We start from the raw sequence: 15,219 nt of genomic DNA, 5'->3' as shown, positions 1-15,219 counted from the left end.
ATTACTTGTTGTTACGTGTGTGTCTATAAACGCGTGACACGATACTGTGTGTTCAAAAACTGACTGTCTTAGTCTAATATTATTTATTTAGAATATTAATAGGTGTTTTGCGCTATAAAATTAAAAGTCAAATATTTGTGAACAAAATCCAATTTCATGCTCAGATTTGGATTACATAACTGTAGTCTAAACATGCTACAGTTACTGGGGAGAAGATATACTTAGACCATTTGATACGTACAATTGTTTTAAAAAGATGAAATAGTACATTGTTCACAAATAGGAGAAAGTAAGTTCTTCCTAACTTGAAGGCAGTTTGTAGAGAAGAGATGATGATTCCTCATTACGCCCGAATTGTGGAATTGAAATTTCCCCCGAGCAATACGTACTGCTTTATACTAGATCAACAAAGTAATTGAATTATATAATTTAAACTAACAAATTACAAATATATATTAAAAATTAAACACTTAAAGCTATTTGAACTATTTTTGATAGTGTTGTAGTCTTCAAAATCCCACAATAAAATACAAATAGGTTAGTAATAAAGTTTCAGACAACTTTTTTGCCCACATAATATTATGATTATAATAAATAAGGCACTTCCCACACAGTTACATCAATACAAAGGTATTTTCCAAGAAATTGTTAATGATATATAAGTTACCATAGTTAAGATAGGATTAATAAAAGGCTAAGCGATGACCACTGACAATATATTAGTCCTAAGTCCGTTAGGGAGAGACAAAAGGACGGCCAAATATTTTTGCATAGCCTTCCTAAATAGAGGTCGTTCATTGAAAACTGCTGGAGCGTAAAGGAATAAATACGCGGGTCTCACACAATGGCTTGAGTTGTATGATTTACGAGAATCATCATTCAAATGAACAATTTATTTCGTTCCGCCAAGAAATGAGAACTCGAGGATTTGAGATAAGTTATACTTTTAATAATACTTTGTCTAATTACTGATTCCATTTCATGTGAGTTGTACTTCGTATCTAGAGAATAACTATAGTATGGATTGTAAGACAAGTCTTGCCTATCTATCGGCAACTTTAAAAATATTTTTTCATTTTATGATTAGTCATTCATAAGAGTAATGCCAAGTCCAGTATTTTTACCAGCTACAGCACCGAACCACAACAAAGCCTGCACATAACTTCACAGAAAAAGACTCCGTGGTAGGGCTAATTACCCAATTATCCGGAATTCTGTGCAAAGAAGCCTGTCTACATTACCGATATAGCTCAAATATGTAATAACGAAACTGAAGTGACAGTGAGCAGGGCACATACCTCAACGGTCAGATGGCCGTTGGGACAGCAAAGTCCTAATGTCCTCGAATTGGCGACCACGTACCGGAAGACGTGTTGGTAGGCCTCAAACAAGATAGACCAATAGTTTGGAATGGCCAGAATAGGTTGGATGAGAAAGGCGCAGGACCGATCACCATGGAGATCTTTGGGGGAGGCCTTTGTCCAGCATTGGGCGTCTTCCGGCTGATATTATGATGATGAAGCCTGTTCAAGTAAGATTTGACAATCATTTATATTATGTGTATTAAAAAACGTAAAAGATCTTACAAAAAATTGTGGTAGAAAAATCTTCAAGAAACATTATCAAAATAGGGCAAACAGATGCAGTAGTGATGTGATGTATTATTTAATAGAGTTGAAATATATTTATTTACGAGATTAGAGGTAGTGACAATAATATGCTATGTACTTATTGGAACAACATGGTAAACGTCATAAATAATAACTAAAACGCCTAACAGATTTCAAATCTGCCCTTGCTGCTTATTATGCATATGCACATTCTAGATTATCGTATGGAATATTAATATGGGGAAACTGTAGTGAAATAAAAGATATATTTACTCAACAGAAAAAATGTATCAAAATTTTAGAAAATATTCATGTAGACCATATTTTATTAAACACAAAATTTTAACTCTTTCTTCAATTTACATCCTAGAAGCACGTAAATTTGTTAAAAAACATTCGGACTTAAACTCAGACAACACTCCCAAATAACAAGCGAAATAATAGAAATTTAAATAAATTAAAAATTCCCCAAACAAGTATGTCATTAGTGTCATCGAGCCCTCACCACATGGCAATAAAAATTTATAATCACATCCCAAATGATATTAAAAATAAAGAGAAGCCTTCTCTATTTAAAAGACATCTTAATTTTTTTTAGTTTCAAAATGCTTCTACGATTTACCCGATTTTTTTAATTACACTAAGTGTGAGAATTAGTTACAATATAGTATAATACTGTATAAAATATATAAGACGTTGATATTTATGTATAACATTGCTGTGCCCTTGCAGGGCGTCACATATTGTCTACCCATTAATGTACCTACCACCCTACTGTAAAATGTGACTTGCAATAAAATATTTTGATTTGATTTGATAACGTGATCAGTTGTAATAGTTATTTATGCAACTTGTGTAATAAGGGGTATTAAAAAACGAATATGAGTTTATACAATAGTATCACATGAGTGTTTTAATACCTAATTATCAATCAACAGTAGCATACAAGACTTTTTATATACACCCATAATATGAATCCTCTATAAAAGATTCTGAAACAGTTAGCTTACTGCTAACATTAAAAAAGCCAGTCCTAGTAACCATAATATCATCCAAAGGAGTGTTATTATGAAAACGGATAGTATAATGTTGTATTGAGTTTCATTACAATACTCGTTTGGATGATGTAATGGTTATAAGGACATTGGGTGTTTTAATGTTGGCAATAAGCTAACTGTTTTAGAATCTTTAATAGAGGATTTAAAGCATGGGTGTAGATAAAGGAGGTTGACATCTCTTAAATCATCGTAAGAACATTGGTTAGCCTACGTAAGAAATATTAATTTAATCGTTTCCTAATAAACGATTATGTAATTAGTAACGATGTTTATCTCCATGAATTCCCTCATCAATTTCATTTATTTTTTTAAGGTTTGACTTCATAGTTGAAGAGTAGCTTTTATATATGAAGCTACATTATACAATTCAAAAGAGAGATATTATTATGTAACTAAATAGCTTTAACCATTTTTAGTAAGATTTTAAATATTTGTTTATGTATAGTTTATAAACTATAAACACTACGTTTATAGAAATCAGGGTTTGAATACTCCAAGAAAGAAATTAAAATAATTCAATCGTGATACATTAAAATTAAAGAACTAAACCTTCAGATAATAAATTTCAAACTAAATAAAAAGCATTGTTGAAAAACACAGAAAACTGTATCATAATAAAGCACTTAAGTGTACAACAGTTGAATTTAAAAGTCAAATTATAAAGAAATATGCATTCTTACAGCGAATCCTCCGCATTCGTTGGAAAAATAGCGAATGCGCATTAAGTGAGATAGTTTTCATGAATACCTAAACAATGAGATATTCAGGAAATATTTACATATCAACCGTATAAATCCCAGCACAGCTCTGGAACAAATATTACGCTCGGTGATATCATATTTTTATTACTCACACGTGAAAAAATACAATTTTATCTTTGAAAGTACACCTACGTGCCACATCATGATCTCCATAAGGACTATTTAGAGGTACAACACTCATAGAACTACCTTATATTGGGAACTCAGCGTATATGACAATTTCCTAAAGTATTATTCAACTTAATGTAAGCGTTGAAATAGGAAGTGTAAATGTAACAACTTTGCTTTATTGATATTTAATTATGCTATATGTTATACTAGCTGACCCGACAGACGTTGTTCTGTTCATAATAAAAAAACTCTTGTGGAATTTTGGTCTTAGCTGACCTCTGCTCGGTGAAAAGAATATTCCTACCAAATTTCAAGTCTTTAGTTCTAATGGTTCCAGAGATATCGTGATGAGTGACTATATACGTGGAAATCTCTTATATTATATATATAGATTAAATCTCACTTAGGAGCTCTCATTGATTATATTATTAGATCTGTTTCCAATACAAATTCAAAAGTTTTTTTACAAATCACTTATTTAAAGTAAAAACTAACACCCATTCGAAAAAGAATGCCAGACCTGAGAAGAACGGACGCAACAAACTCAGCGGGCTTCTAGCGGATTTTAATTAAAGAGATGTAAACATAAACCTTTTCAAATTAAGAAATTCTAAACGGTGGAGATCTGAGGAAACAAACATAAATACACCCATGGCTTTATGAAGTCAGTTTAAATCCTTGAATCATGATAAATCGTTAACAATGCGTTAACACTTTGTGAGAGTACGGATTTTTGGTATTATTTAAAGTATTAAAAAACTCAAGACACACAATTCTATAATAAAGTTACATTTAAATCGTTTCTCATTTGCTTATTTCATTTTATTAAAAGTAAAACTTTTACGTGCGTGACGGGTAGTAAAAACGAGTCTAAATAAATTCGAACACTTCGTTAGAAATTATTATTAAAAGAACATTATACGTTCTTGATTATATTGACAATTTACTAAAAAATTATAAATAAATTATAACTTTTAACAAAAAGAATATTTACCGTACGTTGATTGTGGTTCAGTTATAATATAAATATCTACTAGGAAATGCGAATTAAAAATTTCCGCCGGAATTTTATGTCTGTGTTCCTAAGACGTGTTAGGTTAGTATTATCGTGTCTCACTCAATTTGAGCTCTCCATGTATGATGTTTCCTCATCTCTCCATGTATCAAGGATCATGTAGTTACAATTATTAAAAAAATTTGGAAAACGGTTGACTCTAAAGGTCAAGTCTGCAATTTCCCGCTAATTCCATACCTAAATGCTTCAAATTGTACTTAACCGATTTTGAGCTCTTCGAGCTCAAAAATCGGATATAAGTTTAATAAAACCCTATTTTATAAACTCTTAAACTGCAATTACTATTAAATGAATAAACCAATTTTCACGCTGTAAAGCCATTTTGAACTATTCCGAAAAACCACATTAAGAAAATAATTAAAAAAACAAAAAGATCTGATGAAAAGTCAATTTTTGACAAACGGGGTAGAACCAATTAATTCCCGATTTTTTTAAATTTTCAGGAGGGACGTTAATAAAAAAATATAATACCTAATACAATAAAATCAGGTCACTGGAAACACACCCTCTGGCCTCTATAATTCCGGTCAACGGATCAGCTTAGCTATCTTAATTTGGTGCCTGTATTCTTGGTATACTTTCCCATTCAATGTTTGTTTCATTTTTTTATTTTGACTCCCCATTCCAACCCCTAGGGGGTGAAGTACTTTTGCATTACGTTGGGACTCTCTGATCTAGTTTATCCGTAATCTAAGATTATAGCAAAATACTGACTATCCCTAATAATTTAGGGCTCTTGTCTATAACGAATAATTGTTGCTTAATAGTACAAGTTACTTACAGTACTAATTCAAATATTAAAATCAAACTATGCAATGAAATGCAATTTAAAACTGAGTTACTGCAACAATGCTACAAAGGAGGCTCTACGTAAGCTTATGATAAATACAAAAACAAGTCCTCCCCAAAACTTGTTTCTCTATACCTAAAAGCTATTTTTAGTGAAAGGATTTTGAACTAAAAAGTGTTACTACGATCGTGAAAATATAAAGTAACAGTGGCTGCTAATTGACTTGAACCAATCTGCATAACCTTATTATAGTCAGCTTAATCCGTTAGTCTCAACGATGCTACAAAGCCAACGCTTAATTTTTAATAATATGAAAAGGTACTGATCATATTTTCCAAATTGTATATGTTCCATAGTTGTTAGTTATTTCCAAAAATGTCTCTTTCGTAAATATTTTTACAAAATTTTAAATAATTATTTATGTTTATAATAAAATCAAATGGCCGGGGTCATATTGATGAAAAAAAATTTTCGAAACATTAAAATATGCAATAAATAGAAAAAAAAAATTTATTATCCGTATTCGTCTACAACTAATAATTAAGTTATTTTTAGAGGTCTCATATTTAAAATGAAAATAAAAATATTTGACTACCTTAAAGTCGTTGCGCACATACTTAGTGAAAAAACAGGCATAAAAGGAATGGGAATCACACGGCAATCACCAGCTTTCAAATAAAAAATATTCATCAAAATCGGTTCACTTAGTCGAAAGTTCTGAGACTACATACAAACATACATAAAAAATACCGTCGAATTGAGAGCCACCTACTTTTTTGAAGTCGTTAAAAATAAAAAAGGACTAGATAATGTTTCTTAAAATTGAGTTATACGTATTAAAATCGATAAATATCTCTTTGTTTATTTAGATATTAAAGTACGAGGGTCAGACAGATCAGAGGTGACAACAATACTACAAATTATATCTTTTTGGATCTTTAATTTTCAGAACACGCCTACGATATCTCCAGACTTCACCAAGTGAACTCCTCTGAGTGCCTTTTAATTTTGGAGAATAATAAAAAGTCGTGGGGTGCTAGGAATGTTATGGTGTGGGAGTCTCCTGTTCCCACTAATAAACTCCTTGAATTGGGTGACATTATATAATTGCCCAGTTATTGGACTGGGTTAAATGAGTAACCGTTTCGTCTTCGACCAAACAGTGTTTACACTTGGGGTTGTTTGTTACACCAATTGTTAAAAGCGTATTTAGTAGTATATGCCCCCATAGGGGTGATGTCTGGACTATCAACAGCCAATACCACAACTTCCGCAAATATAACATGATGTCCCGCCAGGCGAAGTGAGTGACAGCATCAAGTTTATTTTGGTAAAATCTTTACGAATACAATCGTCTAAAATATTGACATTAAGAGTCTCTTTATCCTGCATCCCGTCTCAACTCGACCAAGGCACTAGACAATCACATATTTCCTTATTTTCTACTCTCATTTTTTTCCTTATATATATTCTATAGCTGACCCGGCAAACGTTGTTTTGCCATATAAAGTATAATTCACGCGATAGTTTTATAAGTAATAAAATATTGCCTATATTATAGCCTGTACATCATTTTGTTCTATTGTCAATAGTTTTTGCAGCGCACGCAAAAATAGGTTTTCGATTTTACACCTTGTGTTACAAAATAGCAATTTAATTACGGATCCCTAATTCCTAAGCCTTCCTCGATAAGTGGACTACCCAACACTGAAAGAATCATTCAAATCGGACCAGTAGTACCAGAGATTAGCGCGTTCAAACAAACAAACAAACACTGCAGCTTTATAATATTAGTATAGATAACTAAAAAAAGATTTTCAAGACCAACTAAAATAACAATTGAAAAAAAAAATTGTGAAAGGCTTTTCAATATTTATATTTTACCCGTATCAATGGTACTGTTACTAAAATTCTTACGTGGGAATGTTGTAGGTGATTAAACATACAGCTTCAGGATTTTGCATTCCACTCTGCGTCTATTATTCGATGTATTATGAACGTACAAGCCCAGTGCATAGATCAAAACTCGTAGTGTACATTTTTCGTCGCTTTATTTAATTCATTTATCGTCGCTAAGTTTCAAAAATTTTCGTTTAACGTTGCATAGAAGTCTTTTTGAAGATACTTCAACTCTATAACTGCCTCTTTTTTTTGCTTTTATCATGGAAGAGGAGGACAACCGAGTGTACAGATCACCTGATGTTAAGTGATCACCTCCCCTCACATTCTGTTGCAACACCAGAGGAACCGCAGGAGCGTTGTCGGCCGACAACAAAGAATTACGGAGAAGAAGAAGAAGAGAATAAAGGAAGGTGTACGCACTTTTTTTAATGTACCCATGTCGAGTAGGCAGAAATCGCACAAGGAAGCTAATTGTTAAAGCCACGGCCGCCTAAGTATCGTTGTAAGTAATGTCATTGTAAAGTTTAAATAGTTAATCAAATTTTCTTTTTAGCTGACTCCGGCACTGATGCTCCAGATTCAAGCACAGACATGTCTTCACGGCAGTTTAAGGCAGAGTTTCTCCACGAATGGCAGGGCACGCCTGACGCTCCCTACTTCGACCCGAGCACTCCGAGGAACATTACCGGTTTAGTTGGACATCCCGTGCGGTTGTTGTGCCGAGTTAAAAATCTTCAAAATAGAACCGTAAGTACTGTAGTACGGCACCAAGTTCTAATTAGAGATAATAAAAATTTTATTCAGCCATTTTTTTCTGATAGTTTGTTGTTGTAATTTTTTTTAATACATTAACGTTTTGAAGACCCCAAAAAGGGGTCCATATATCGGATTCGGGTATCCACATCAGTAGACACCTCCTGCCGACTAAAAACCTCCTCTATGTTGTCAGCTCTGAAAGCTTTTACAGCGAGGGAGGCCGCAAAGACTACGCAACAACTCGAGACTCAAACCTCGGACCGGCTTTGTGCTTGTGGGAAGGAGAGAAACTGATGATGAAGGTGAAAAAATTAGAAGAATACAAGTTTATAGTTATGTATGTGGTGTATGTCAGTCCGTCAGTCAGTCCGTGTGCGAGTGTGAGTGGAATGAGACGTTTACTGGACAAAGACTAACGTCTCGTCGTGTATCAAAACAGTGTGTGTGCTTGGTTGACCGTGCCTACGCCTGCGATGGCGATGTGTATGCGTATGTGTCGATGTTTGTGGAGTTATTTTAAAAGTAAATTTTAGCATTTTTAATAGCTAACTTGTGTACAAAACTTCATTGCTTGTTTTTTTCAAACACGGGACGTGTAAAGAATATGCGCTAGTCCGAGCAAATTTTTCGTTTCAATTAAAGCATTAAGCAAATAGTTATAAACTAAAGCAAAAACTTTTTCGCTTTAACATGGCAACTAAAAAGGCAAACCTACCTATTATATTATACTTATTTACTGGTTTATAACTTTTTAAATTATTTGATTTACGGCCTTAGGTTCTAGCCCTTTTATCCTTATGATTAGTATTCATATGAAACAAATCATTTCATTGTAAATATAATTAACTTTTTTCTGTAATACTTTGCTTGTAAATAATGCATGATAATTTTTTTTTTATTCTGTACGTTTTGTAACAAGCTATACAGACATCTGTTGATGTTCTTTATCCGTTGAGTTTTGTATGTAGCAGAATATAATATTTTTATTACTTCTTTCTAGAATAATGTATTATCTCAATAAGTATGTTAAATATTCGTAACATTATAATTAATTATAAAACATTCGAAAATGCAATAAGATTCTACTTTATGTAAAACACATAGGAGTCAAAAGTAAATTGCATGCGTGATATCCCAATTCATTCGTACCGTAACACTTCAACCTAAACTGGATAGCTTATGTGTCAAAGTGATTCAAAAAAAGTTTCTACTGTCGAAGCGGAAAGTGAATCGTTTTGTTAATAACTTTTAAAAAATAGTGTACATCTTTTACAACATGATCTTAAAAGTCTAATATTTGTTAATTCATCAAAACTCTGTTTAATAACTGACTTAAAAAAACATGTTTTTATGTGCTTGCACTTTTTTGGTTAAGATAATATGATATGGACGTGGTAAGCACAGATCACCTCTTTATATTAATAAAGCTTGATGTGGGAACCATCAGTTTTTTTTCGAGAGGAGAAAAATACATTCACGTGCTGTACATGCCGTACGCCCTGAAACAGGGCTCATATTTCAAGCTTACGTGGATGCCCCTTACCGTCTAAAAACCTCATCTATGCTGATAGCACGAGACCGTTTACAGCGAAGCCGGGTGAGGGCCGTGGGGGCCCAATTTGTACGGACTACTCGCTAGGATGGATGGAGGGAATATCTGTAACGATTAAATATATTTCTTAGTCCAATGGACTCTAGCTTGGAAAAGACTTCGCACTCGTGTGTGTGAGTATTAGTTTGCGTGCGAGTGTGTTGAATTGCGTGAAATGATTACAGGACGAGGACTATCTCGTCGGGCATCTGACAATAGGTGTGACTTGTATTATATCAATATGCTGGACGCTGCCCATCGTCAAAGTGACGTGTGCCATGGGTATCGTGTACATGGGCGCGCCTCCAAGGGTGATGTGGTGGAATCATCAGCTCTGAAGAAAATGTTATTTTTTTACAAATTTAGCTTATAGCGTCATAATAATATGCTATAATATGAGAGAACAGTTTTACATAAATTGTTGTTTAAATTTGAGTTCTACACTAAGTTAAGTAAGTGAGTCATGATTGAGAAAACCAATTTATTTCCACTTACATAATATATTATGCAGCTTCTATTGAAATACAGTCTGACTATTCAAGAATATTACTGATACAAAAGTCTCTTTTTACTGATTAAAGTTGTCTTTTCTTTTTAAATTCAACAGAAGATTTACAGTACGGAGCTGGAAATGGGAACGTTAACTTACTCGACAGTATTTCGCCGCTATTTGAAACAATCAAAGGGAATGAAATTAAAATAAAGCTATTTCCAACAGTTTGTTATTTATTGTTGTATGTTGACATCAACGTTGATTATATAAATAATGTTTCTCTCTTTGTTTACCAAATTAATATTATATGTGAATTTTCTGTCTGTATTTGAATTTTCTCTTAGATAAATTGATTCGTTTGTTCACGAAATACACTTGTCATAGTTACATATTTTACCATTTAACATTATCAATGTTTATATAATCAAATGATATAATACAAATTGATGCAACAAGAACACTAACGGCCTTCCATCCCCCTGCCATTCCCCTTTCATAAAGATTCTTTACAAATTTATCTCCCGCAATAATATTAAATTGTAATTTCTATCCTCCATACTTTCTTCGCTTCTATTAGGCACATATTCCCACTTACATTCACACATTTCTCCCTTAAACTTAGATAAGTTACTAACAAGGTAGTTAATATTGTTGTGTTATGGGTGTTTATTACTAACCGTACTAACTCTTGTCGCCTATTCTTCAGTTCACAAAAATTTTAGTTCAAATAAACTCTCGATGACGGGATCAGCTAGACAACACAAGCAGCGCCGAGCATAAGACGTAGGGTCCGAGGATGAATCTCACGAGAACACAATCATATAGCAAAAAATGTGTGAATAATATACAATGCAATATCAATTCAATATAATAATAATATAAACTCAGGGTTTCGTAATGACAAATGTTAACTTTCTTGGGTCAAACCATTTATATATTATTTGCCTGCGGTCACAAGGAAGTACTCTGATTTGCACCTTAACTATTTTTACAAATCCCGATATTCATGAACAACCACGATATTTTGGCGTTTTATTTTATAAAAATCTTGAACAATATATAGATATTTTCTTATTTTTAACCTTGGATATTATTTAAACTCTACTTTTCAGAGTGAAGACATTAAATTCGACAGATTTCAAAATAGCCTTTCTACTCTCAACCCTGTTACAACTATTCTTCATTCCTTACCCATAACCCGATTACAATTATTTGTAGTCCTTCAAACTTGTCTTATCACCCTTATTTAAACACCTTAAGGATGAAATATCTAATAAATACTTTCTAAGATGGTGTCTTCATCATAAAAGTCACTCATTCTCAAAGCTTTCATTCATTTCATTTTTCAGCATTAGATGGGGCTCACTCATGGGGTATATTAAATGTGTTTATACTATTTTGTATCGGAATTATTTTCGGCGCCAAATAGCAGATTTGCAACAAAACTACAAAAACAATGCCGTATATTTAAATTCTCTTCGATCGCCGAAATATTTTAATAGCTTTATACAATATGAAATCATTAGAATTTTGTGTTAATAGAGAAACTTTCCACCTGGTCAGTGGTTTAAGAGATTGATTTACAAATAAAATATAATTAAAAACATTGTAGGGATCCATTAAAGATATTAAGGCTATTAAGGCTATGAGAATTGTTATGCAATAACAATTTAACTTTAATATGAAAAATTCTTATTATTATATGTAAGTTCTAAAACTTTTTTTAAGTAACTTGCTTAGAGTTTAAAAAGTCTGTTCTGACTAAGAAACGGGCTTTTTAACTGAAGTATTATTATATCTTTAAAATGATATAACTGGTATATTAAGTAACTGTTAATATTACAATTTTCTGCAAATTATCCATCAAACCTAAATGTATACGAATATATTTTTTTTGTACTTTGGATCCTTTAAAATGTTTTTAAAAAACGTCAATGATTTCTACATAAGAAAATTTGAAATGAAATTTTGAATTCGATTTATAAATTTATTAAATTATATAAAGCCAAACCGCTTCCTTCAATTTGCATATTTTGAACTATCCAAAGAAGCGTTTGAATTCAATTTAAAACTTAGTTCCTTGATAACTTGTTTAATTTGGATGTCTCTTGCTATCTTAAAGTTCTATTAGATTTCACTAAAACGAAAAGTTTAAGGAGCCAGATTTTAAGGGGTATTTACAACACTTTATATATGACTTTTTATTTTTGATGACAAAAATCACATTCGTGATAATTTACTAATGATGACCTTAAGTATCAGGGCTCTGATAATTCTTTTTAATGAATTTGGAATAGGAAACCCAAATCTGAAATCCAGGCACACGAAGTCGCGCGTAGATTCTAGTTGTATGACAAACTAAAGCATAATTTCATTAAAATAATATAACAATCAGCTAATCCATGTTTTTTCTTCTTTCTTCCACGTACAACCAAACTGTGGAATGAGCTTCCTTGTGCGGTGTTTCCATGCTCCTGTGGTTCCTCTGGTCTTGCAAGACAATGTGGGAGGCTATAGATAAATAAGAAAAATAAAAATAAATATAGATAAAAAAGTTACAAAATAAACAATAGTTTTTGATACATATTCATTGAGTACATACTGTTTACAACATAGGAATATTCTACAAATATTATAAATTATTGTAAAATGATGTTTAGATGAGATATATGCGCGCTTCTTCATTTTAATCTTATTATCTTAAACCAACATAAATTGATTTACGCAAACACTGATAACACAAGTTAGATCTTATCATGGGTATCAGAGTTTCAATTCAACACTGTATTTTATTTAAGATAAGTTAAATTTAAGACATATATTTAAGTGTTGTGAACCTCTGTTTTTGTGAAATAAAGTTTATTATTATTATATATTACATATGATTGGCGCATAAATAGAGTTCATTCTTGTCTGGTGTAGCGCAGGACACATACAATTGTATTATATTATTTTAAGTAGGCTTGAAATGAAATGAAATTTTATTTGCAAGAAACATTGTACTTAAGATGTTAACATAATATTATTGATAATCCAATATGTTTCGTCAATTGACATGCAAAATATGTTATAGAATTGTCTAAATACCAACACACTACTGTTATACCGAAACATGTCGGATTTCACAATTCTATCATTAATATTTATAAAATTAAAATTTAAAGATATTATAATAATATAAGACGTAAATAATTTAATAATTAATTAAGTACCTATGCATAATGTTAACAAATCTAATGTCATAAAAGTATATAATTTATATATATTTTGACGACCTGTATAGCCGAGTGGTTAGCGATCCTACCTACAAAGCTAGAGGTCCCGGGTTCGAATCCCGGTAGGTGCAAGCACTTATATGATGAATATGGATGTTTGTTTCCGAGTCATGGATGTTTAAATGTATTTACGTATGTTTATATGTATGTTTATATGAATTTATGTATGTTTAAGTAAGTATATTGTATTAAATATATCATTGTCTTGTAACCCATAACACAGGCTATAGATGCTTAACTTGGGGCAAGATAAATTGTATAAAAAGTGTGTCAATATAAAAAAAAAATCATAATAATATATTATTATCAAATAGACTAATTCATAATAATAATTCATTTTGTATTGAAAAATTCATTTAAACTATTGATGCACTTAGTTATTAACAACTGATGCAGTCTTCTTTTAAAAACTTTGAAAGGTAAATCTTTTAATTCATTAGGCAATTTATTATATATGTTACAGTAACCTTTACCAAACAAACGTATTTAAACAATTCTTTTGATCAACGTAATACTTTTGTTTTGAACATTTTCTGGGATCTTGTTTTAAAAGCACATACATCGCCCCACAAAAGACTTACTAACTCGACTTAGCCGAGTAGTAGGCATTATAAGTTTATGTCTGTTCCTGGTGTTAACATTATGGTTATGACAGTTTCTAGCAAATTCACTTATAATAGATGCAGTTCTACAGAAGGGAATTATGAGTCTATATGGATACCATGTGTTTAAAACCTTCTGGCTTTTTTTTTGTATAGAAATCATATATATGTTTTTGAACAAATAGTCTTATCTCATAAATGTATAGGCATGGCAGCTATTGAATTTTAATTTTTTTAAATAGAGGTCGACAAGAATCTATGGGGCCGGCTCCACAAATCGCCCTGATACACTTCTTCTGTCCATTAAACAAATGCTCTATGCTCACCGAGTTGCCCCATATGACCAATCCATATCTTAAAGCTGAAACCACGAATGCATGATATGCATTTAGCGCTGTCTTTTCACCTATTGTTTTTGATACGCGTTTGAGGACAAATACATATTGTTTAATTGTTTTGCTAATTTTTTCACTTTTTCAGTTGAAGGACAAGTTGCTGTCTAAAGTAATACCAAGAATTAGTTGTTATGACTTAAAAGATGGGCTGTTAGTTTCTTATCAGTTCTTCTCCCCAAAGCCCCTTTACGAACTAATGTAGCTTCATGTTACAACATGTTATGTTAATATCACTCCCTATGGTAAGTAAAATATATATTTAAATTCCTATTTGTTAAATTTTATTCAGGAATATTTTTCAAAACTACACTATCAAGCTATGTTATTATTAAACGTGTAATTTGGTAATTTTAAGTGGTAGTTAATCGCTATCCTCACAAAATCCCGCTCACATAATTTATGTAGGTGAGTCCTTATGGATATTTGAAGCGTGTAAAAGGCTCATTTGCATCGATGTCCCGTCAGTAACCCCGAGCAATGCGTTTGACAAACATAAAGTACTTAACATTATATCGTGCGGTGACTTTATAACTTTATTTATGTTCACCAATGTCGTCAGTGGCTTATCTTTTCGAATAAAATAAAAGTTTGGTGTTACAACAATTGCTTCAAATTTCTCTGTCAAAAGAATTTGCTCGAGTGGTTAAAGTTCAACAACTTACCAGCATAAAATATAAGTGTATACGTATTATCATCTACTGTAAGTAATTTAAAATAGATCGTCATTCTTATTACTTACCAAATCATGACAAAGAGATGCTTTAGTCAAATTATTCTCGCTATTCCATAGTTTTGATGGC

At 31.9% G+C, this 15,219-nt stretch overlaps 1 protein-coding gene across 1 annotated transcript in view; it reads left to right on the top strand.

Annotated features, from left to right (window-relative positions):
- Positions 1 to 15,219, top strand: part of LOC126968026 (zwei Ig domain protein zig-8-like) — a 69,656-nt gene that overhangs the window by 29,448 nt on the left and 24,989 nt on the right. The window contains exon 3 of the mRNA XM_050812809.1: positions 7,861 to 8,054. Within this exon, the coding sequence (XP_050668766.1) occupies positions 7,861 to 8,054 (194 nt within the window). The remainder of the gene's footprint in view (positions 1 to 7,860; positions 8,055 to 15,219) is intronic.

The sequence above is a fragment of the Leptidea sinapis genome, chromosome 14 (assembly GCF_905404315.1).
Source record: "Leptidea sinapis chromosome 14, ilLepSina1.1, whole genome shotgun sequence".
NCBI lineage: Eukaryota > Metazoa > Arthropoda > Insecta > Lepidoptera > Pieridae > Leptidea > Leptidea sinapis.
The sequence above is the reverse complement of the archived record's forward strand: the minus strand, read 5'-3'. Positions and strand labels throughout refer to the sequence as shown.